The 19,427-nt window shown below is 35.3% G+C and overlaps 1 protein-coding gene and 1 long non-coding RNA gene across 3 annotated transcripts in view; one reads left to right on the top strand and one right to left on the bottom strand.

The window, feature by feature from the left end:
• LOC145258271 (uncharacterized) overlaps positions 1–19,427 on the top strand; it is a 131,791-nt gene that overhangs the window by 31,070 nt on the left and 81,294 nt on the right. The window lies entirely within an intron of this gene.
• The window catches only part of LOC145258270 (bactericidal permeability-increasing protein-like), a 172,309-nt gene that overhangs the window by 76,668 nt on the left and 76,214 nt on the right, over positions 1–19,427 (bottom strand). For both annotated transcript variants that reach the window (XM_080116267.1, XM_080116265.1), the window contains exons 2-4: positions 8,487–8,589; positions 5,811–5,939; positions 608–681 (exon numbers count right to left, since the gene is read on the bottom strand). In XM_080116267.1, coding sequence (XP_079972393.1) covers positions 608–681; positions 5,811–5,939; positions 8,487–8,589 — 306 coding nt within the window. The remainder of the gene's footprint in view (positions 1–607; positions 682–5,810; positions 5,940–8,486; positions 8,590–19,427) is intronic.

The raw sequence follows: 19,427 nt of genomic DNA, 5'->3' as shown, positions 1-19,427 counted from the left end.
ATCAAGTAGCTTCATTTTTAAATAAGAAAATCAGATTTTATGAGTAACTTGTCCACCATTTTGTAAACAACTTAACTATAATTCAAACTTACGAGATTTGTGTTGTAATGCCAACAAATTTCTCAAAATTATTTTCTCATACATTATTACAGAATTCTTCAAAATTCTGGTGATGACATCCGACTACTGACAGATGCATATAAGATATGTATATGTTTAATTTAATTGATAAAGCCGAAAACCTGAAAGCCACTGAAGTAATATGTAATATGGTGGGTTGGTACACACGGCAACTTAGATACGATATCCCAAACAAGTGCAAAGGTTAACATGTATAAATAAAAACGAACATATGAAAAGACAAAATGTCAGGAATTGGAGTCTGTAGGTAAAAACGAGTTTGGCTCCCTACCAAAATGATTCTCTTTAAAGAACATGGAGTTGCCGACAATCACAAAGATTCTCTAAGAATAACAAGGTAACAAATCACAGCGATACAATTGAAAAAACTACAAAAACAATTCTTTTGGGAAATATTCAGCGGGGCAAACAAATTATGCGAGAATAAGTTTGTGAAGAAAGCATTTCAAAGATATTTATTCTTAACTGATTTCTGCTGTTATGTTCAAAGTTGTTTCCGTCAGAATGACTTGGAAGTTTCCTTCATCTTGCAATGAAAACCTGTAAAATAGAACGAACAAGATGAAAATATCTGATTTAAAAATCTTAAATCTATAATGAATAACTAAAACAAGAATTAGTGAAAAATACACCGGAAGCTTTAGGCAAAAATCAATATTAAAATAGAAATAAATGAAATATTGAGAGAATGGAAGGGTCACCAGTTAGTAAGTGCTAACTAAAACATAAACAGAGTTTTGTAAATGAAAAATTGAAAAAAAAAAAAAAGAAATTTTATGACAAAATATTTTTATATATAAAATTTTATCAGAATATAAAAGTTATGAAAGTTAATCAGTAAGTGTTCATTTATGCAAACTCGTATTTCATTAAAAAAACAAATCGAGTAAGTAGTTACAAGGCTTTATGGTGTTTATATAAATGTTCATAGTGTGAATACTATGAATATGTAAATGTGGCTCTGTGTATGTGTGTTGGATTAACTTGTTCTTGTTAGTGCGTGAATGTAATAATTTACTTCTGTTCTCTCGTTAGTGTGCAAGAATGTGTGCACGAGATGAAGAAAGCTTGTATGTGAGTTATTGAAGATTTAATTTCGCCTCTTACGGCTAAAGGCGCGGGGAAAGAGTATTGAGCGTACGCTCCTTGGTCTTTCGATGCGACCAGCTGGAGAAATCTCATTTAGTCATTGTTCTTATAGGTTTGATTGGTTTGATACAGGATTGTTACGATTTTTATTAACTGAAAATATTTTGAGTTACCACGTTTCTGTGAAAAGTAACTTGCTTTTGGAAGTGGAGATTCAATGAAGCGGAGAAAGAAAGAGGATAACTATTCGAGACATTTGTTTTTAGTATTCGTCCTAATTGCACCTCAGCACTACAAAACTCTACTATGATAGCAGTGTCTCTGTCTTTCAATATGATGTCTTTAACACCGAAAACATTTTTCAATTTTAAAAACAGAAAACATTTTTAACAAAAATAAAATACAAAGAGCGAAATAGAGAGTCACTTGTTTTCGAAAGAAAACAAAAGAAGGAGAAATTTCCCATGTTTCCTTCTTAATTTAAAATTAATTTATTTTATTTTTGTATTTGGAATGGCAGATAAAATATGTAATGTTTTTACAAAGGTAGCAAAGTTATTTGGACGTTTCTCTATTGTGGTTTGTTGCATATAATAGTTTAAATGTAAGTTAACCATTGATTTCATGGCTTTACGTTTTTGTGGCAGTTTCTTTAATATCAATAAGATTAAGATTGACTCTTTTTACCAAATGCCAAACTGGAAAGTACATTTTCTACCACTCTAAATACGTACGAATCTCAATTCTTTTGATCGTATTTCAATTTCAATATTTGTTTTAATAGAATTTGCCCTACAAGTCATTTGATGCTAAAATGAACGAAAGATGATTATCACAATAAACGAATGAAAAACGAAGAAAAACGAAATTTTATAGCAAAGCAGTTTATACAAGAGATAAGAATATAAAAGCCATCCATGAAAATCTCAGAAAGACAAGATTTAACTATTGATCTTTATCTCGAAAAGACATGGATAAATTCCAATAATGAAAACGGTCAGTGGAAAAAGAATTCCACAAGTATTAGGACGAAGCTAATGGAATAAGAAACTGTATTATATTCAGGCATCAAAACAGGAAATTGGTGAAGATCAGTAGACCAACGAGTCAATCAAACGAGCTGGAACAAAGGAAGCAAGAAATAAATCAGACACTTTTGAAGAACACATGCCATAATAGTATTTATAGTAAAGAGTGATTCTAGCAACACCACGTCTATGTGTGTGTGTGTGAAAGAGAGAGAGAGAGAGAGAGAGAGAGAAAGAGAGAGAGAGGGAGAGGGAGAGGGGCAACTAAATTACAAATACACTTAGTCTTATCAAGAACTAGGGACATAAATTTACTCAAATATGACGAGTACTTAATGCATAGTTTGTAGATTTGCAGAGATAGAGAATAATCTTAAGTGTGAGAAATGTTCGGGATAATAAAGAGAACCGACTTCGTGAGAAGCAGAAAGAGTAATGGATCTAATATATAGAGCTCCATGAAAGATTTGATGAGAAAGAAAGACCAAAATATTTCTTCTCAAGAACAGAGCCATTCATGAAAATCTCAGAAAGAAAGGATATAAATATAATTACATAAAATTAAGAAAGTTAAATAACTATTACAGTTAAAAAAATAAAAAAGCAAAAACATGTATAGAATACTACTCAAAGGACATAACTCTACTTTTCGAAATTTACCACAAGGGTAACCCCGCTTGGATAGTAATATTAAACAATACTAAATAATAACATTTGTAATAAATAAGTAATAATATATGTAAATAAATATATAAGTAAATAGCTTAAATAATTATAGTTAGAAATAAATTTATAAGTGAACAATTATAAGTATAACACGTAATAATAATATAATTATTACCGATAAATGTTGAATAATATTTAACAATAACTAACACAAATACCGACCCATATTTCAGGAATAATTTATAAGCATGTAAATCTGTTTTGATTATGAAACTGCTGTTTCCAACTTCCGGCTTCCGACACAAACACACATCCACCAAGTAATTGCACATAGTCTTTTTTTTCTGCCTCCTTTACTTGATAAAGTATGCTTGGAAAATTGGAGGACTTAACACCACATTATCACCCTGCTGTGACACATGTTGGTAAATTGAAAATTATTGAAATCTTTTAATATTTTTATTATTCCTTTTACCTAGCTTGTCTCGAACCCAACTTTTTTTTTTTTACAAAACTACCCTTAAACACAACTCTTTTCATACTATGTACAATGCTTCAAGCAAACTACAATATCCTCTATTACAGATTATATTCAACCCATCAATTCCCGGCCAGAATGGACGTCAGAGCAACAATGGACGTCTCCACACTCTAAAAGTTTCAAATTCTGAACTCAAGTGAGAAAGGGAAATAATCGTTTATTGTTATTTTGTGAACATGCACCATGTGCTGGTTGGTTCACAACCGTGATCGTCTTCTTCGTTGTGCGAGGCCAAAGTTGTTCGTCGATCTACCCAGTCAATACTGCAATGCAAAACCAAAAGTTCAGCTTATAAAAAAATGTTTATTATTTTTTGAAGTTTACAGAAGGTACCTGTCAACTTAGTTGAATAACAGACTTTGAGCACCGGATCCCAGTGCACTGCATGACCGGGTCAAAATACATAAGACCCATTACAGAGGGACTAGAAAAACACACTGACTAAACTGTCGCATAATTTTCCCGCAAACCAACTTCTCACTTCAAACTTTCAACTCCTACTCACTCTTCCTCCCCTTCGGAGGGTAGGGCGACACTGGCTGCCCCTTTTCGCTCTACTGAAATCTTTTTACTAGGTACGGGCAAAATGAATGCCGATGCTTAAAATGTATAAACATTTTGACCTCTCCCTTTACTTAAAAATTCAACAAAAATAAGAAAATTAACAAATTTTAATGAAATTTTCAGTACTTATCAAATAATGATCACGGAATATAATGAACTAATTATTTTAATTTAAATTTTAGTGGAAATGTATTATTTTGTTTAAACAAAAAATACCTTTACTAAAGTTATGATTTTCAGTAGTAAATAAAAAATACAAGAATTTGTTTTTGCTTTTTTTTTATATATAAATAAAGCATCGTAATTTGTAACAATAAAAATAAATTAAAATAATTTTTACATGGACATTACGAAAAAAGCCCCTAAAGTCTGTATTAATGAATTCGATATAACTCGAAGAAAAATGAATTTCTCGAACTACCGATATTACCATTGAATTAATCATTGTTTATTTAATATTTTCACACAAAAAAATTATAATTGCAAAAAATATTTCTACTTTAAAAAAAATTACAGGTTTCGCATAATTTTTATATGCAAGTCTTTAATAATTTTCTTGCTCTCAAGAATGTGAAACTTTCGGCGTAACATATTTTTATATAATATTTAACAATAATTAAAAAATAATAATTTAAAAACAGGAACATAGAACAATAATTAAATTCAAAAATGGAAAAATTTATACAAACGTTCAAAATAGGAACATACGGATGCATGTCTGGGGAAAAAAGAAAAATATCGCACTCCTTCCTCCCTTTTAATTACATGACGTCATGTTCACAGTCTTTCGACTGCCTGAAATTTTAGGCCTCCGTATATTCCGTGTATACAAAATTTTAGTTTGTTGCGTTTTGCGAACGGCAAAATCACTCGGTTTTGCGTCTAATTAATATATGTTTTGCACAAACAAAGTGTTTTTTTTTTATCCAATACGAGACTTTACTTTAATAATTATCTTTAAAATAGACCCAGAAAACTAATATTTATCTTTTAAAGAATTTTTACAATGAATTTATTTAACTTCAAAATTTAACTGCATTGAGTAGCTCGCCGTGAAAACATTTTCATAACTTTTTTTTTCACGTGTACAAGTATTCTTTTCCTTTTAGAAATGAACATTAGTCCTTAATCTTTCAAATGCAATCAAAAAGTAGTCGGAAACCTACAAAAAAATTATGATGAATCGGCTTTCAAAACTAGGTCCACCATTTTTGTTCGCCCATTTTTGCCCGTACCTACTTTTTACTTGTTCTGACTTTGTTTAGTGGTCACTGTTTGTCTGTTGCTGGTGACACACTAAAAATAACATTTAGACGGTCTCTGTTCGCAAGGGTTTTATCTGGAGGCCATCGAGGAAAATTACTTTTTCTGCAAAGGCCGATCTCAGTGAGATTTTCCCATTAAATGAAGGGCAAACAAAGAGAATCAGACCATCTAAGGGTGGCCTGACCCTGACCAGAAATATTTTCAGCTCTCTATGCTCCCTTCTTCCTTTGACCAAACATCAATCACCGTCTGCCACTCATATGTTTACAATTTCTGTTTTCGATTTATTATATTTAAAAATATTTAAAGTTGTGGCTTTGCAACCCCAAAAAGTACCTTGCTAACCGCATCTCTCTTCTCTTATTCCCAGTGTAGGGAACCTTTGGTTTAGTGATAAATATATATAGTCTATATAGTCTATATAGTTATATAGTCTGCGTAAAGCAAATATCACACAAAATACTAAGCAGCGAGTAATTGAAAAAAAAAAAAAAGAAAAAAGAAAGCCTCTTTACCATCCTGTTGTGGCGTATTTCCAAAATCCATAAACCGTAACCTCGTTTATAAGTAGAATCCATCGAATCCCATGGTCGGGAATCAGTTCCGCATTTCCAATTGGTCGGGAAAAATCGATAATGGAGAGACTGAAAAAAGAAGAAAGATTGAAGCATTGTGATAATATCGTTTGGTTTTTATATGACTTCAAATTACGTAACATTTAAAGGATACATTACGTATATAGTCACTGTATATGCAACACATCAGTTGTTATTATCCAAAACTAAAATTATAAAAAACTTAATCAGATTTTCATCAGTTGCTAACGGGAGGGCGAGCCGGTTTTTCCTCGTCGTAAAATCCGTTTAAATATGATATTTTAATTTGTCCAGATTTCGTATATATTATTATAGAGTCGTGATTTCAAAAGTATAAAAAAAAGTATTTGGGTGCCATCAGCTAGAATCGAAACCGAAAGCAAAACTGGAGCACTGTACCAACGTGACACGCATTAGAACGGATTAAAAATAAATTAAGAGGAATGTACATGATGTAAAACGATTTTTTCAATTTGGGCCCCTTAAAAATTATTTTAACCGGCTAAAGATCCATAAAAAAAAACTGTCCATAAAAAACAATCATTCGAGGCCCCTAGCGCCGCGCTACAACTTTTAGTTTCGGAAGAGATAGAGTTTGAAAATATAGACAGACATAGTGAGTTTTATAAATTAGATGTTTATATTTGTTTATTATATATTAGATGCTCTGGGAACGAGAAGACAGGAATTCAAGAAATAAAATTTGACACATAGAACGGAATAGAAAAGATTAACAGTTAGAATAGTGGAAGACAGTGCTATATTAGCCGCGAAGCAGAACGCCCAAGAAAATATTTAGCTCTTTAAATTAACTAGTATTATTAGACACCGACAGTGATTATCTCTACATATGACAATGAAGTAAATAAACAACGTATATATTTTGGGGACAATTAATTAACTACGATCTAACTAGACCAAAATTCATCATCATTTGCACTCAAATCAGATAAAATGAATAGATTCTGATACATGAGTAAATAGGAGAACATGAAAAAGAATACAATCTTGCATAAGATGCACCTTCTTCTTCTTCTTCTTCTTCTTCTTCTTCTTCTTCTTCTTCTTCTTCTTCTTCTTTCTACACCGAAGGGAAGTGGGATACAATTGGATAGGACAATCATGAGTTTTATTTTCACAACGTTACGCTCAATGTAACGTCCAGCCTTCTTTTGTTATATGTTGTCAAACTTGGGAATTTTTCTGTCGAACTCAGCAATCTGTACGGAATTTCAAACATAAAAACTTTACACTCTTCTAGAGATTCAATCCTTAGCGTGGACAATACTCAAAATGAAACGAATCAGAAAAGCATTAAAATTTTTAGAGTTCAAGAGGAAGCATTCATATCAGTCGGTGATACGTCTTTGACACTCTGTCCGTCAGTGGCTTTCTGGTTGAGCTGGCGTATCGTTCTGTTCAGCTTTAGAAGGTCCACCTTTCCAGGCTTTACTTTCTTCCAGAAAAGGAGATTAGTTTATTACCAATCGCCTGAAACACCCTTACCGGAGAATGCCGACAGAACTATTCAGGCATTTTTGTAGGCTCGTCATTTAGTGTGTTTGCTTTTCAAAACCCATCTGATCTTGTATCTAACCTCCTGTAGAGCAGATAAATAAATATATCATAGGTTTAATCAGCATCACATCGCCGCAAACTTCATGATTCCGCTTTCCACTGTTCAATTCATCGGAGAAGGAAAATAATCAATACTGTCGAACTAATGAAAATAATCAATACTGTCGAACTAATGAAAATAATCAATACTGTCGAACTAATGAAAATAATCAATACTGTCGAACTAATGAAAATAATCAATACTGTCGAACTAATGAAAATAATCAATACTGTCGAACTAATGAAAATAATCAATACTGTCGAACTAATGAAAATAATCAATACTGTCGAACTAATGAAAATAATCAATACTGTCGAACTAATGAAAATAATCAATACTATCGAACTAATGAAAATAATCAATACTGTCGAACTAATGAAAATAATCAATACTGTCGAACTAATGAAAATAATCAATACTGTCGAACTAATGAAAATAATCAATACTGTCGAACTAATGAAAATAATCAATACTGTCGAACTAATGAAAATAATCAATACTGTCGAACTAATGAAAATAATCAATACTGTCGAACTAATGAAAATAATCAATACTGTCGAACTAATGAAAATAATCAATACTGTCGAACTAATGAAAATAATCAATACTGTCGAACTAATGAAAATAATCAATACTGTCGAACTAATGAAAATAATCAATACTGTCGAACTAATGAAAATAATCTTTTTTATTAGTAACAATAACAGTGGCACAGTGCCTACTTCTTTCATGACTGTGTCTTCAACTATTCAGTAATAAACGCATATTCAACCATAAAACAAATAAAGTTGTTACATTTGTCGACAGTGTTCTTGTCTCTTGTGTTAACATTTTTTTCTATCACCGAATCGCAATGTTGGACGATGAATGAGCATAAGTGCTAGTGGACCAGGCTAAAATGGCTATAGCAAATGAGACGACATTTTTGCGCAAAAACATTTTAGGAATGTACTGAATATAAACAAGGAGGTACTTACTTGCCGAGCGTGATGTTAATGCCATTTTGCTGTGTCGAAAGGTCAGGAATATCAGTCAGTTCTGCCAGTTTCTTGTAAAGAGTGTCGGCGCCGACCTGGGATGCTGGCGGAATAGATAACGTTCATGATAAACATACATGTCAGTGATTCAACCGCTGGAGACAAATACGCATGTGGATACGTTTATAACAGTTCAAGTCTTAAATAAATAAGGTAGAACAAACATTTGTTTGGATATTTTATTTTACTCTTTCTACGCCGGGGGTAAGAGGAATTTATAACTAAATCTTTACATTATGATCCCTCTATTTCTTTAAATTTCGTAAACCAAAAATTAACTATTATACATATATATATATATATATATATATATATATATATATATATATATATATATATATATACTAGCAGAGAGACCCAACATTGCCCGAGATTGAAGGATGATCACTAAATCTTTCACATTCCCACATTTTTATTGTCATCGAAATCGATGAAATTGACAATTTTTCGATCGAATCGATTGATTGCCTGCTTTAGATGGAGATCCATCATGGTGTATGAGTAGGAAGCTTCACATGACTTAATCCACAATGCATTGTAGTCTACATTGCACTGTAGAGAATCTACTGTTGATTTTATGAAATTACTTTTTATATATAATAGCTGAATTAAAGTTTAAAATGCAAACGTCAAGTACCATGCTTCACTTGTGCTCGAAACAGAAACATTTATTTCGAACGCGCTTCTGCCATATCAAAGAGCCTACTCTTCATTTTATATATGCCTGGCCTTACTGGTGGTGTTAAGGTAATGGCTTGAATTTGAGTTTAAAATGAAAAAGTCAAGTATCATGGTGCAATTGTGCTTTCAACGGAAACATTCGTTTCTAACGCGTTCCTTCCATATCAGAGAACTTACTCTTGATTTTATACGTTGAGACTTTCGACTTGTGTGGTAATAAAATTTCTTAAATACACTTGTGGTGTTAGGCTGTGTAAGGTGTTAACTTTGGTCCAAATCACCTGCCTCTATTCTATAATATACGGACAACGCCATGTAGCCCATCTGTATTATTACTCACTAGGAGTTTTCACACAGACCATCAAAAATTTCTCTCTGCCAACAACCTGTGGTGTTCCCTGAAGTCTGAGTGACAACAAGTTTCCCAACATTTCAAGTACTCACCACCTCTTTCAATAACCTTTGCAAATTAGTTTACGTTATAGCAATAGCCGTTTAACATTAATTTCTCGTTGAGAACGACCATTGGTCTCCACTGGGATTTGGGTTGCAATAAACCTCCCTAAGGTTTCAGCCCTCGTCACACTCATCCAATGGAGGTCTAGTTTGTGCTTTCTCTTCTCGGTCTTTCCATCCTCCTTGATCCTCCTCACTTATTTGGGGTGTCACAAAAAAGAGCGAAAGAAAGAAAAGGAAGGCGAGGGCGCAGGGGTAATTTACAATTCTACAGTTTCAGTTTTCATGATTCCATGTGGTGTTTCTTTGTATTTTCAATCTGTAGCAGTTTCTATATGTCAGGCATTCTGTGAAATGTGTTTCTGTGGATCACGTGGATTAGTCTCTGCATTCAGAGTTTTTCTTTAATATTTCAACCATTTTCATTATTGTTATCCGTTGTATCTTCTCAGCCATCCCTCTGATTCCAATCTCTCCCATTCTTTTTTCAAAGTTTTTCGGTGTTATTCCTAGTGCTTCTATTATCATTGGTGTTAGCTTAATTTTCTTCATTTTCCAGTTTGAGCTCTCTAATCAATTCTACGTATTTGCTTCACTTCTCTGTCTCCTTAGTCTTCAGTCTATGGTCTGCTGGAACAACAAAATCTACAATCTGACAGGACTTTTCCTTCTTGGTAACTATTATAATATCCGGTTTTCTTGCTTCGATGGGTTTATCCGTTTGTATACACATGTCCATGTGACTTTCATTTTCAAGTACTGTTGCCGGTTTGTACTTGTACCATTTGTCTGGGTGTTTAAGATGCCGTTGTTTGCATAATTCCCAGTATACTGCCTTCCCAACTTGACTGTGTCTATTTTATATCCTTTTTTGTGTTAGTTTACTGCATTCGCTTATTATGTGATTTATTGTTTCATCTCTTTGTCCACGGAGTCTGCATTTGCTCTTTTCTTATCTCTTGTTGATCCTTGCTTTAATGTGGTTGCTTCTAATTATGTTTTCTTGTGCAAATGTTATTAGGGATTCAATTTCTCTATTTAGGTTTCCTTTTTGTAGCCATGTCCAAGTGTTTTCGTTAGTCTTATCTTTTGTTATCCTTATGAATCGTCCGTGTAGCTGTTTCTCTTCCCATTTTTTTTATTTTCTCGTATTATTCTATGTTCCTCTTTTTTTCTGTCCTGTCTGTTTTTTTTTCAGTATCTTTTATTGCAGTAATTATTCTTTCGGTGTTCTGTATTATGTAGTTTTCTAATTCTTTTTTGTGTCATTTATACAGTCTTCTATACAAACCAGCCCTCTTCCGCCATCTTTCCTTTTCACATAGAGTCGGTCAGCATCATCCTTTGGGTGTAGCACATTGTGCATAGTTTCCCGGTCTTTTGGTCAAGATGCTCAGATCTTCTTTGGTCTAACATATAAACGGTCCAAAATACCTTACTAGTGACATTGCCTATATATCCAGATTTTACTAGTTTTTTTTTTATTAGGTTTTTACTATATAGTTTAGTTTCAACGTTTTCTTGCTTTTATGAGGTGTTGCTTTCCAATTTTCTCTTTCATTTCTCTTGCTTTGATGGCGTCTACTTCCAGAACTCCAAGATATTTGTAGCTATCATGTTCACCTAGTACCCTCGTTTGATTGAGCAGTAGCATGCATTCTGTTGCTTCCAGTTTTCCCCTTCTCATGATCAGCAGTGCGCACTTTTCCATACTGAACTCCATTTGGATATCCTGACTAAAACGGTTTCAGGTCATCCATTTACATTAGGTGGTTGATTCTTTCATCTGTATTTGTGAACTCGTATCCATCTTATCATTTTTAGTATATTGTTAAGGAGCATCATCATCTTGGAAGATACCTCTTTGTATTTTAATCTCAGTTATGTAGTGTCCATTAAGTCTTCATGTTCTCATTGCATTTTCTATCAAATTGATCATCTTGCCTGATATTTTGTATATTTTCGGGCATTCTATTATCCATGCTTGTGGGATCCTGTCATACGCTTTCTTATAGTCAATCCATGCCATAGCTATATTCTTTTTTCTACTTGGTACCTCTATATATAATAGGTCATATATTCCTCTTTTTTGTTTTTGGCATCCTTTCTGTTCCTCAGAGATTAGTCCGCAGTTATGAAGGTAATGATAAATTTGTTTCCTCTGTTGTCTTGTATGTATTTTCCACATTGTAGGTAAACACGTTATAGGTCTGTAGTTGAGATAGTTACTTTTTCTGAGTTTTTTTTTTGCACCAGTGTAGTTTTACTTTTGGTCATCCATTGTTGTTGTTGTTGTTGTTGTTGTTGTTGGTGGTGGTGGTGGTGGTGGTGGTGATGGTGGTGGTGGTGGTGATGGTGTTACAATAATAATAATAATAATAATAATAATAATAATAATAATAATAAAAGTTCCAGTGAAGACCAATGGTCGCTGCCAACGAAAAATCAAAGGTAGGCGGCTGTTGCGATAACGCAAAATATTTTGCAAAGGTTATCAGTAGAGATGGAGAGTACTGGAAATCTCGGAAGACTTGTTGCCACTCAGACTCCTGGGAGCACCACAAGTTGTTCTCAAAGAATAATCTTTGATGATGGTTTGTGTGAATACTCTTAGTGAGTAATTATTATTATTATTAATAATAATAATAATAATAATAATAATAATAATAATAATAATAATAATAATAATATTTTCAGACAACTTAAATTAATCTTATTTTCTTGTTTAACTTGACACAAATAACAAACCTTAAATGAAACTCCCCAACAAAAGAAGTAGAAGAGGGGGGGGGTAGAAAGGAGAGGGGAAAGAAAATGCCAGGCATTACCGCCTTCATAGAATGTAAACTAGATAGGTTTTCTGTCATATACTTAAACGTAAATGCAAACACTACAAGAACTCAAAGCTGGTATCCCCACGATCACGAGTATGAAAACCTCCACTCCAGGATAGTTACTCATCCACGTTGTGTCAAATAACAGTGAAGCACCATTCATGACCAATTTGTTCCTGCGTGTTAATGGCTGCCAAAATATCGCAACTTTTTCTGCGATAGGATAAATAACGTATTCTAAACAATACAAGACTAAGAGAACTTTAGCAAAAAATTAACCTGCAATTTTAAGTAAAAATACGAGCTGTTATTTATTTCTTCACTTATCTCTTGTTTGTGGTGATATAAAAACACTAACCGAATTATTTCTTTTCTGACAACTTAAATAACAAACATTAGATGAAACTCCCCAACAAAAGAAGTAGAAGGGAGTGAGGAAGGGGGAAAAGGAGAGGGAGAAAGGGGGGGGGAATTGAAGTATAAAGCCGTCCACACTCTTTACTACCAGTGAAAAAATTCAACAGTGTAAGGGAGACCTATCTTTAAATCCATTGCTACAGCGCACTTATTTGTACTTATACTAAGTACAATACTTAGTAAAATAAACTCACACAAGTACATTAAATGAGAACTTGTTTTTATTTTCCTCTATTTACAACGATGTACAGCTTTCATCGCGTCCACACCTGTGTGGTGAAAACCCGGATGTTAGTTGGCTTCTTAGTTCAAGGGAAACTACCCTGTCTGAACCTTAGTTACATACATTACATCTCCCCCACCCCCCCATAGTTCAGAATTACTCTTACTGGAGCCTCATGCTGGGTATTCCCCATTCCAATTGTCATTTCCCTGGCCAGATGAGAACTACCTGGACTACTGGCATCCGAGGTCAGTGGGATCACCCAGTCTGTGTCCGAATTTTGTTTTCTTTTTTGTGGGCTTGTTCTTTCTATTTCCGAAGCTCTATCTGAGTCCAGCATCATCCGTTTTTTGACATGGTCCACATGTCACCTTACCACTGTCCCCGACTCTAGTTTAATTTCATATGCCACTGGGCCTGTCCATGTCGTGACCACCCCCTTTTTCCATCTTGGTCCTGTATAGAAATTTTTGGCGAAAACTAATTCACCTTCTCAAAATTCTCGTATGATCCTAGAGTTGTCATGATATTTCTTTTGGATTTCTTGGTGTTTTTTCATCCGCTCCCTCACTGTAGTCTTTTTCGGAATGATCCAAAATTGTCTTTATTTTTCGGTTTATTAATGATTCTGCTTGTGATATGCTCATGACCGTTTGGAGTTATATGACAACAAGAAACGGCTAAGGTTTGAACTTAGGGAACCTTTCTCATGACTCATTTTCTTCATCCCTTCCTTAAAAATGCATACATATCTTTCCGCTAATCCATTTCAAGGGGGGTGTTTTGGTGATGTTGTGATAAGGTGGATTCTTTGTCTCGACATAAACGCTTGGAATTCTTCACCTACAAAAACGGCTGCATTATCCGTTACAATTTTTTTTGGCAACCCCTGAGTTGCAAAACATCTTTGTAGGTTTTCCAGAGTGGTATTTGTGGTGGATGAGTTTCATATATATAGACATCTAAGCATTTGCTGAAAGCGTCCACTATCACCAGAAACATATGACCTTTAAATGGGCCTGCATAATCTATATGCAGTCCAGACCACTCCTCTTCAGGGATTTCCCAAAGATACAAAAGTGCGTTTACTGGCATTTGATTGGTTTGCTGACACTCATAGCAATTCCTCACCTTAAATTCTATTTCCTGGTCTAACTTTGGCCACCAAAAATAGCTTCTGCTCAGCCCTTTCATTTTTACAATTCCTGGATGTCCCTCATGGAGTGCCTCTAAGAGTTCTTTTCACCCTTGTATGGGTACTACTACTACTACTACTACTACTACTACTACTACTACTACTCGGTTTCCCTAAAGTAAGCATTCTTCCACAGTTCCCAATTCATGTCTCCTATTGAAGTAAGTCTGCCAATCTTCTGTAGTAGGACACTTCTCTGGCCACCCATTTTTTACATAGTCCAGCACCTGCTTTAGGAGTTTGTCTTTTTTTGTCCACCTCACAATTTTTTGGTATGTAACAGGAGTTTGATCCAGTATTCTAACAACATGATGTTCTCCTCTGGTATGGGCACTTCTTCCAGTGTTGTAGGTCTCGGTAACCTACTCAACCCATTTGCATTTCCATTTCACCTTCCTTCCCAATATTCTAGTTGGTATGCATATGTGGATAGGATTACTGCCCAACGTTAAATTCTCACCGAACTGATCTCTAGGATTTTCTTATTTTCTTTAAAATATCCCAAGAGCGGTTTATGGTCAGTATATAATGTGAATGGCCTTCCATACAGATATTGGTGAAACTTTTTCACCCCAAAAACTACTGCCAACACTTTCTTGTCAATTTGGGCATAATTTTTTTCTGCTGGTGCGAGGGTCTTTGATACAAAAGCTATGGGTCTTTTGGATCCTCCATGATGTGTGATAGTACAGCACCTACCCCATATGGGGGGGGGGCAGCACATGCCACTGTCACTGCTTTGTTTGGTCGAAGTGCACCAACACTTTTGAGGAATTTAATTTTTCTTTTGCTTCCTCCCATATTTCTTGTTTTGACGTCCACTCCCATCTTGATTCCTTCGTCAATAACTGATGCAAAGGAGCCAGAATATTTGAAATGTTCGGAATGTACTGAGCATAGTAATTTATCATACCCAGAAAGGCTTGTAGCTCCTTTACTGATGTTGGCGTGGCGCCTTGTTGATGGCTTTCAATTTTTCTTCTGCAGGTTTTATTCCTTCTCTGTTTACTATATGGCCTAAATATAATACTCGGTTTAGCCGAATTCCACATTTTTCCAGCCTGCTCAAAACTTCCTCCAGGGTTTCTAAGTGTTCTTTTTACCTGTCAGTAGAATGTCATCAATTCTAATAATTACGTTTCCAATGCCCTGCAAAATGTTTTCCATAGTTGGGGCTGATTTCAATCCATAGCATAATCTGTTGTACATGAAAAGGCCTTATGAGTATTAATAGTTGTTAATTTTCTTGATTTTTCATCCAGCAATAATTGCTGGTAAGCTTGGCTTAAATCTAGTTTGGCATAAGATTCACCTCCTCCTAATGTCATATATGGATCATCCGTTTTTGGTATCGGATAATTATCCAATTTAGTGACTGGATTAATTGTCACTTTATAATCACCACAAATGCATACAGACTGATCCGCTTTTAAAATAGGTACTATTGGTGTAGCCCATTCAGAGAATTCAACTGGTGAAATTGTTCCTTCTTTTTGCAGTCTCCCTAATTCATCTTCTATTTTCTTCTTTAGCATATAGGGTACTGACCTTGGTTTGAAATACCTGGGTTTTGCCTCAGGGTCTACATACAAACTGGCATAGGTTCCTTTCACTTGACCCAATTTCCCATCGAACACAACCTCATGCTTTGCTAATATTTCTTCCAGTTTGTCTTGGTCTGCCTCCTTCACTGTTTACACCTTGAAAATCTCTTTCCATGGCAATCTCACATGTTGCAGCCAGTTTCTGCCCAGGAGTGTGTGTGACTCCCCCCCTATCACAAATAACGGTAATTCCATGCAACAACTGTCCAACTGCACTGGAATTTTCGTTTGTCCAATCACCTGAATACAATTTCCCGTATAAGACTTAAAAACTACTTTTGTGGGCTCCAACAACTTTTTATTGCTTATTTTTTCCCACGTTTTTAGTCCCATTATCGCTCTTGTATCTATCTCCATAGAAACCCTCTTGTCACAAATGTTGATATCTACATAATAGGGGTCCACTCTTTCCAGTGGCGCTCTGATTCTATTTATGGTATAAAATTCCTTGGAATTATCTGAGTCCGTGCCTTCCACTTCTATTTGCTTCACCAAATGTTTTTTTCTACCCTATTGGCGGGTTTCTTTTTCATGTTTAATTTAAAGCATTTATCCGCTATATGCCCTCGTCTTTTACAGTAGTGACACATGGCATATCTAAAAGGGCACTTACTTGCGGTCTATTTTCATGTTTTATTTCTTCAGACTGCCCACGTGGTGGTGAAAAAATTTTGTTTACTTCCATTTTTTTCTGTTTGAATGTCCTGTAAATGTTTGGAAACCGATTCGATGTTGAAAGCTTCGTTAAAGGTGATAGTCTCTCTCTCTCTCTCTCTCTCTCTCTCTCTCTGCAAGTAGTCTCCTCTGAATGTGGTCATCATTTACTCCTACTACGAATTTATCCCATTTCGTCCAAAAATGTTCCAAAACGACAATCTTCATATATGCTTCTTAACTCTGCCCCAGTCTGTGATCGACTTGCTCGGTTGGCGGTTTCTTGTATAGAACTTTGCTCTCTGAATGCTCACAGACGGCTTTGGGTTGAAATAGTTCTTTATCGGATTGACAAGTTCCTCAAATTCTTTATCTTTCGGTTTTTCTGGGGCTAATAAACTTGATATTTATTTGTGCACCTTACTCCCACAAACCGATAAAAGAATAGCTCGTCTCTTCTTCACATGAGTAGTATCCTCGGGTATACCGTTTGCTTCGAAAAAGTTTTCCAGATGCTCGATATATTGGTCTCATTGTTCACTTGAACTATCAAACGATTCCAACCAGCCAAAGGTAGCCATAATTCATTTTTTGTTTGAATCGTCGTCGCCAATTTATAATAAACTCACACAAGCACAATAAACGAGAACTTGTTTTTATTAGCCTCTATTTACAATGATGTAGAACTGTCATGGCGTCCACACATGTGTGATGAAAACCCGGATGTTAGTTGGTTTCTTAGTTCAAGGGAAACTACTCTGTCTGAACCTTAGTTACATACATTACATTTAGTTTTTTTTTTTTTTAAATATTTTTTGTCTGTGTGTTCTTTGTCTTTTCATGTCTTTCATGTATGTGTGATAGTGCATGATACCTCCCATATACCTCCGTCAGAACCACGGGTGAAACAAAAAAGAACCCGAAAAAGAAATGGCCAACGATGGAGAATGGACTCGTAATGGAATGTTATTATAGAAGAAATCCTAAATATAGATATGGATGTTATAGGAAATGAATGAAAGAGCTATGGGATCTGGCCAGTGACTACGATATAACAGATCAAAGTATTGAGGGCCAAGCAAGACTGATACTCAAGAGAGGCTGGCTCTCAAAACTAGAAATACAGCGGTAAATAAATAATGAAAATGAGCATGAAGCCCCCCCCCACTGGAATCACACGTGTAGAAATCCCACAAGGAGAAACGGCACAAGTATTTGATCTACAAATATACCCACACATCACAACAGACACAATTACTGACCTAAACAATATAATCTATGCAGGCACCAAGATCAAAACAGAAAAACAGCCAGGGAATTATGGACCAACAAAACTTGGATGGGAAATAAGGCTAAAAACCCAAATCAACAAACATAAAAAAAGAAGTCAAAACGATAAACAGGAAGAAAGCGACGTAGAGAAAATTGAAGATCGGAAATGTGGCCAACATGGAGAGGCTACACAAGAAACATGAAGATCTGAACCAAAAAATAGCAACAAAAGAAAGGAGATTAAAACGATATAGATATAAATCTGAACAGTGCAAGCAAAACAGGACATTTGAAAACAATGAAAGCCAATTCTACCAAAACGAGAACAGAGAAAAAACAAAAACAGAACGACTAAACCCAACAGAAACAAAACTCTATTGGAGTAAGATATGGGAAGAACAACAAGAACATAACAGAAATACCGAATGACTGAAAGACATGAAAGAAAGGTTACAACAAATCGAAGAAGGAACAGTGAATGAAATCGGCAAGGGGACCATAAAAAATCATAGGAAAAATGGCAAACTGGAGAGCACCAGGACACGACGGAATACATGCATACTGGTTCAAAAAATTCACAACACTACACGAAAGACTAGCCCAAAAGATGAGAAGATGTATACAGAAAACAAACGTGCCAGATTGGATGATAAAAGGCAGAACCACACTGATACAGAAGGACAGAGAGAAAGGAATCACCCCCAGCAACAATAGGCCTATCACGTGCTTACCCACTATGTGGAAAATATAAACAGCACAACTGAGGGAACAAATCTATCACTCCCTAAATAATTGTGGACTTCTTCCCGAGGAACAGGAAGGATTCTAGAAAGGAAAACTACTACTTGTATTTTCTCTACCGCTCTCCCTCAAACCAATGACTGTACAACAAATGCCCACAGCCCACTCGGGAATGCTGATCACACTGTGATAATGGTAGAAATCAGCCTAAATTCTCGCCCTAAAACTGAAGACCCACTACTCAAAACAACGAGGTATTACAAAAAGGCTGATTGGGAAGCCACCAGGGAGCTCATCAGAGATGCCCCATGGCAAAATATCTTTACTCTTCCAGCGGAACAGTGTGCAAATGAGACTACTGAATGGTTCAAAACTGCTATTGAAGCACATGTTCCCGCACGGAAATTCTATAGCAAGCCCCACTCCCCCCAATGGTTTACTTCTGCTTGTGCAGCTGCCATTTGTCAAAGGCAGCATGCATTCCGCAGATTCAACCGACATAAGTCCAGCTCAAATAAACAGAAGTTTATAGAAGCTAGAAATAATTGTAAGAGAGTGATAGAGACAGCTAAGACAGATTACTCTGAAACCACCAGAAAACGCATCGAAGCACAGAAATTAGGAACCCGGGATTTTTGGAAAATCTACAACAGCGTAGTAAATAATGGACAGTCAACTATTCCCCCACTATCAAACGATCATGAGGTTGCTTGCATGGCAACTGACAAGGCTAATCTGCTTGCCAGTCGGTTTGCCTCAAACTCCACACTGAACTCAGTACACCACTCACTCCCTGATTTTCCT

The sequence above is a fragment of the Euprymna scolopes genome, chromosome 33, assembly GCF_053919585.1.
Source record: "Euprymna scolopes isolate OS-2025 chromosome 33, ASM5391958v1, whole genome shotgun sequence".
In the NCBI taxonomy this organism is placed as follows: domain Eukaryota; kingdom Metazoa; phylum Mollusca; class Cephalopoda; order Sepiida; family Sepiolidae; genus Euprymna; species Euprymna scolopes.
Note: the sequence above shows the minus strand (reverse complement) of the source record. Positions and strands in the feature narration are given on the sequence as shown.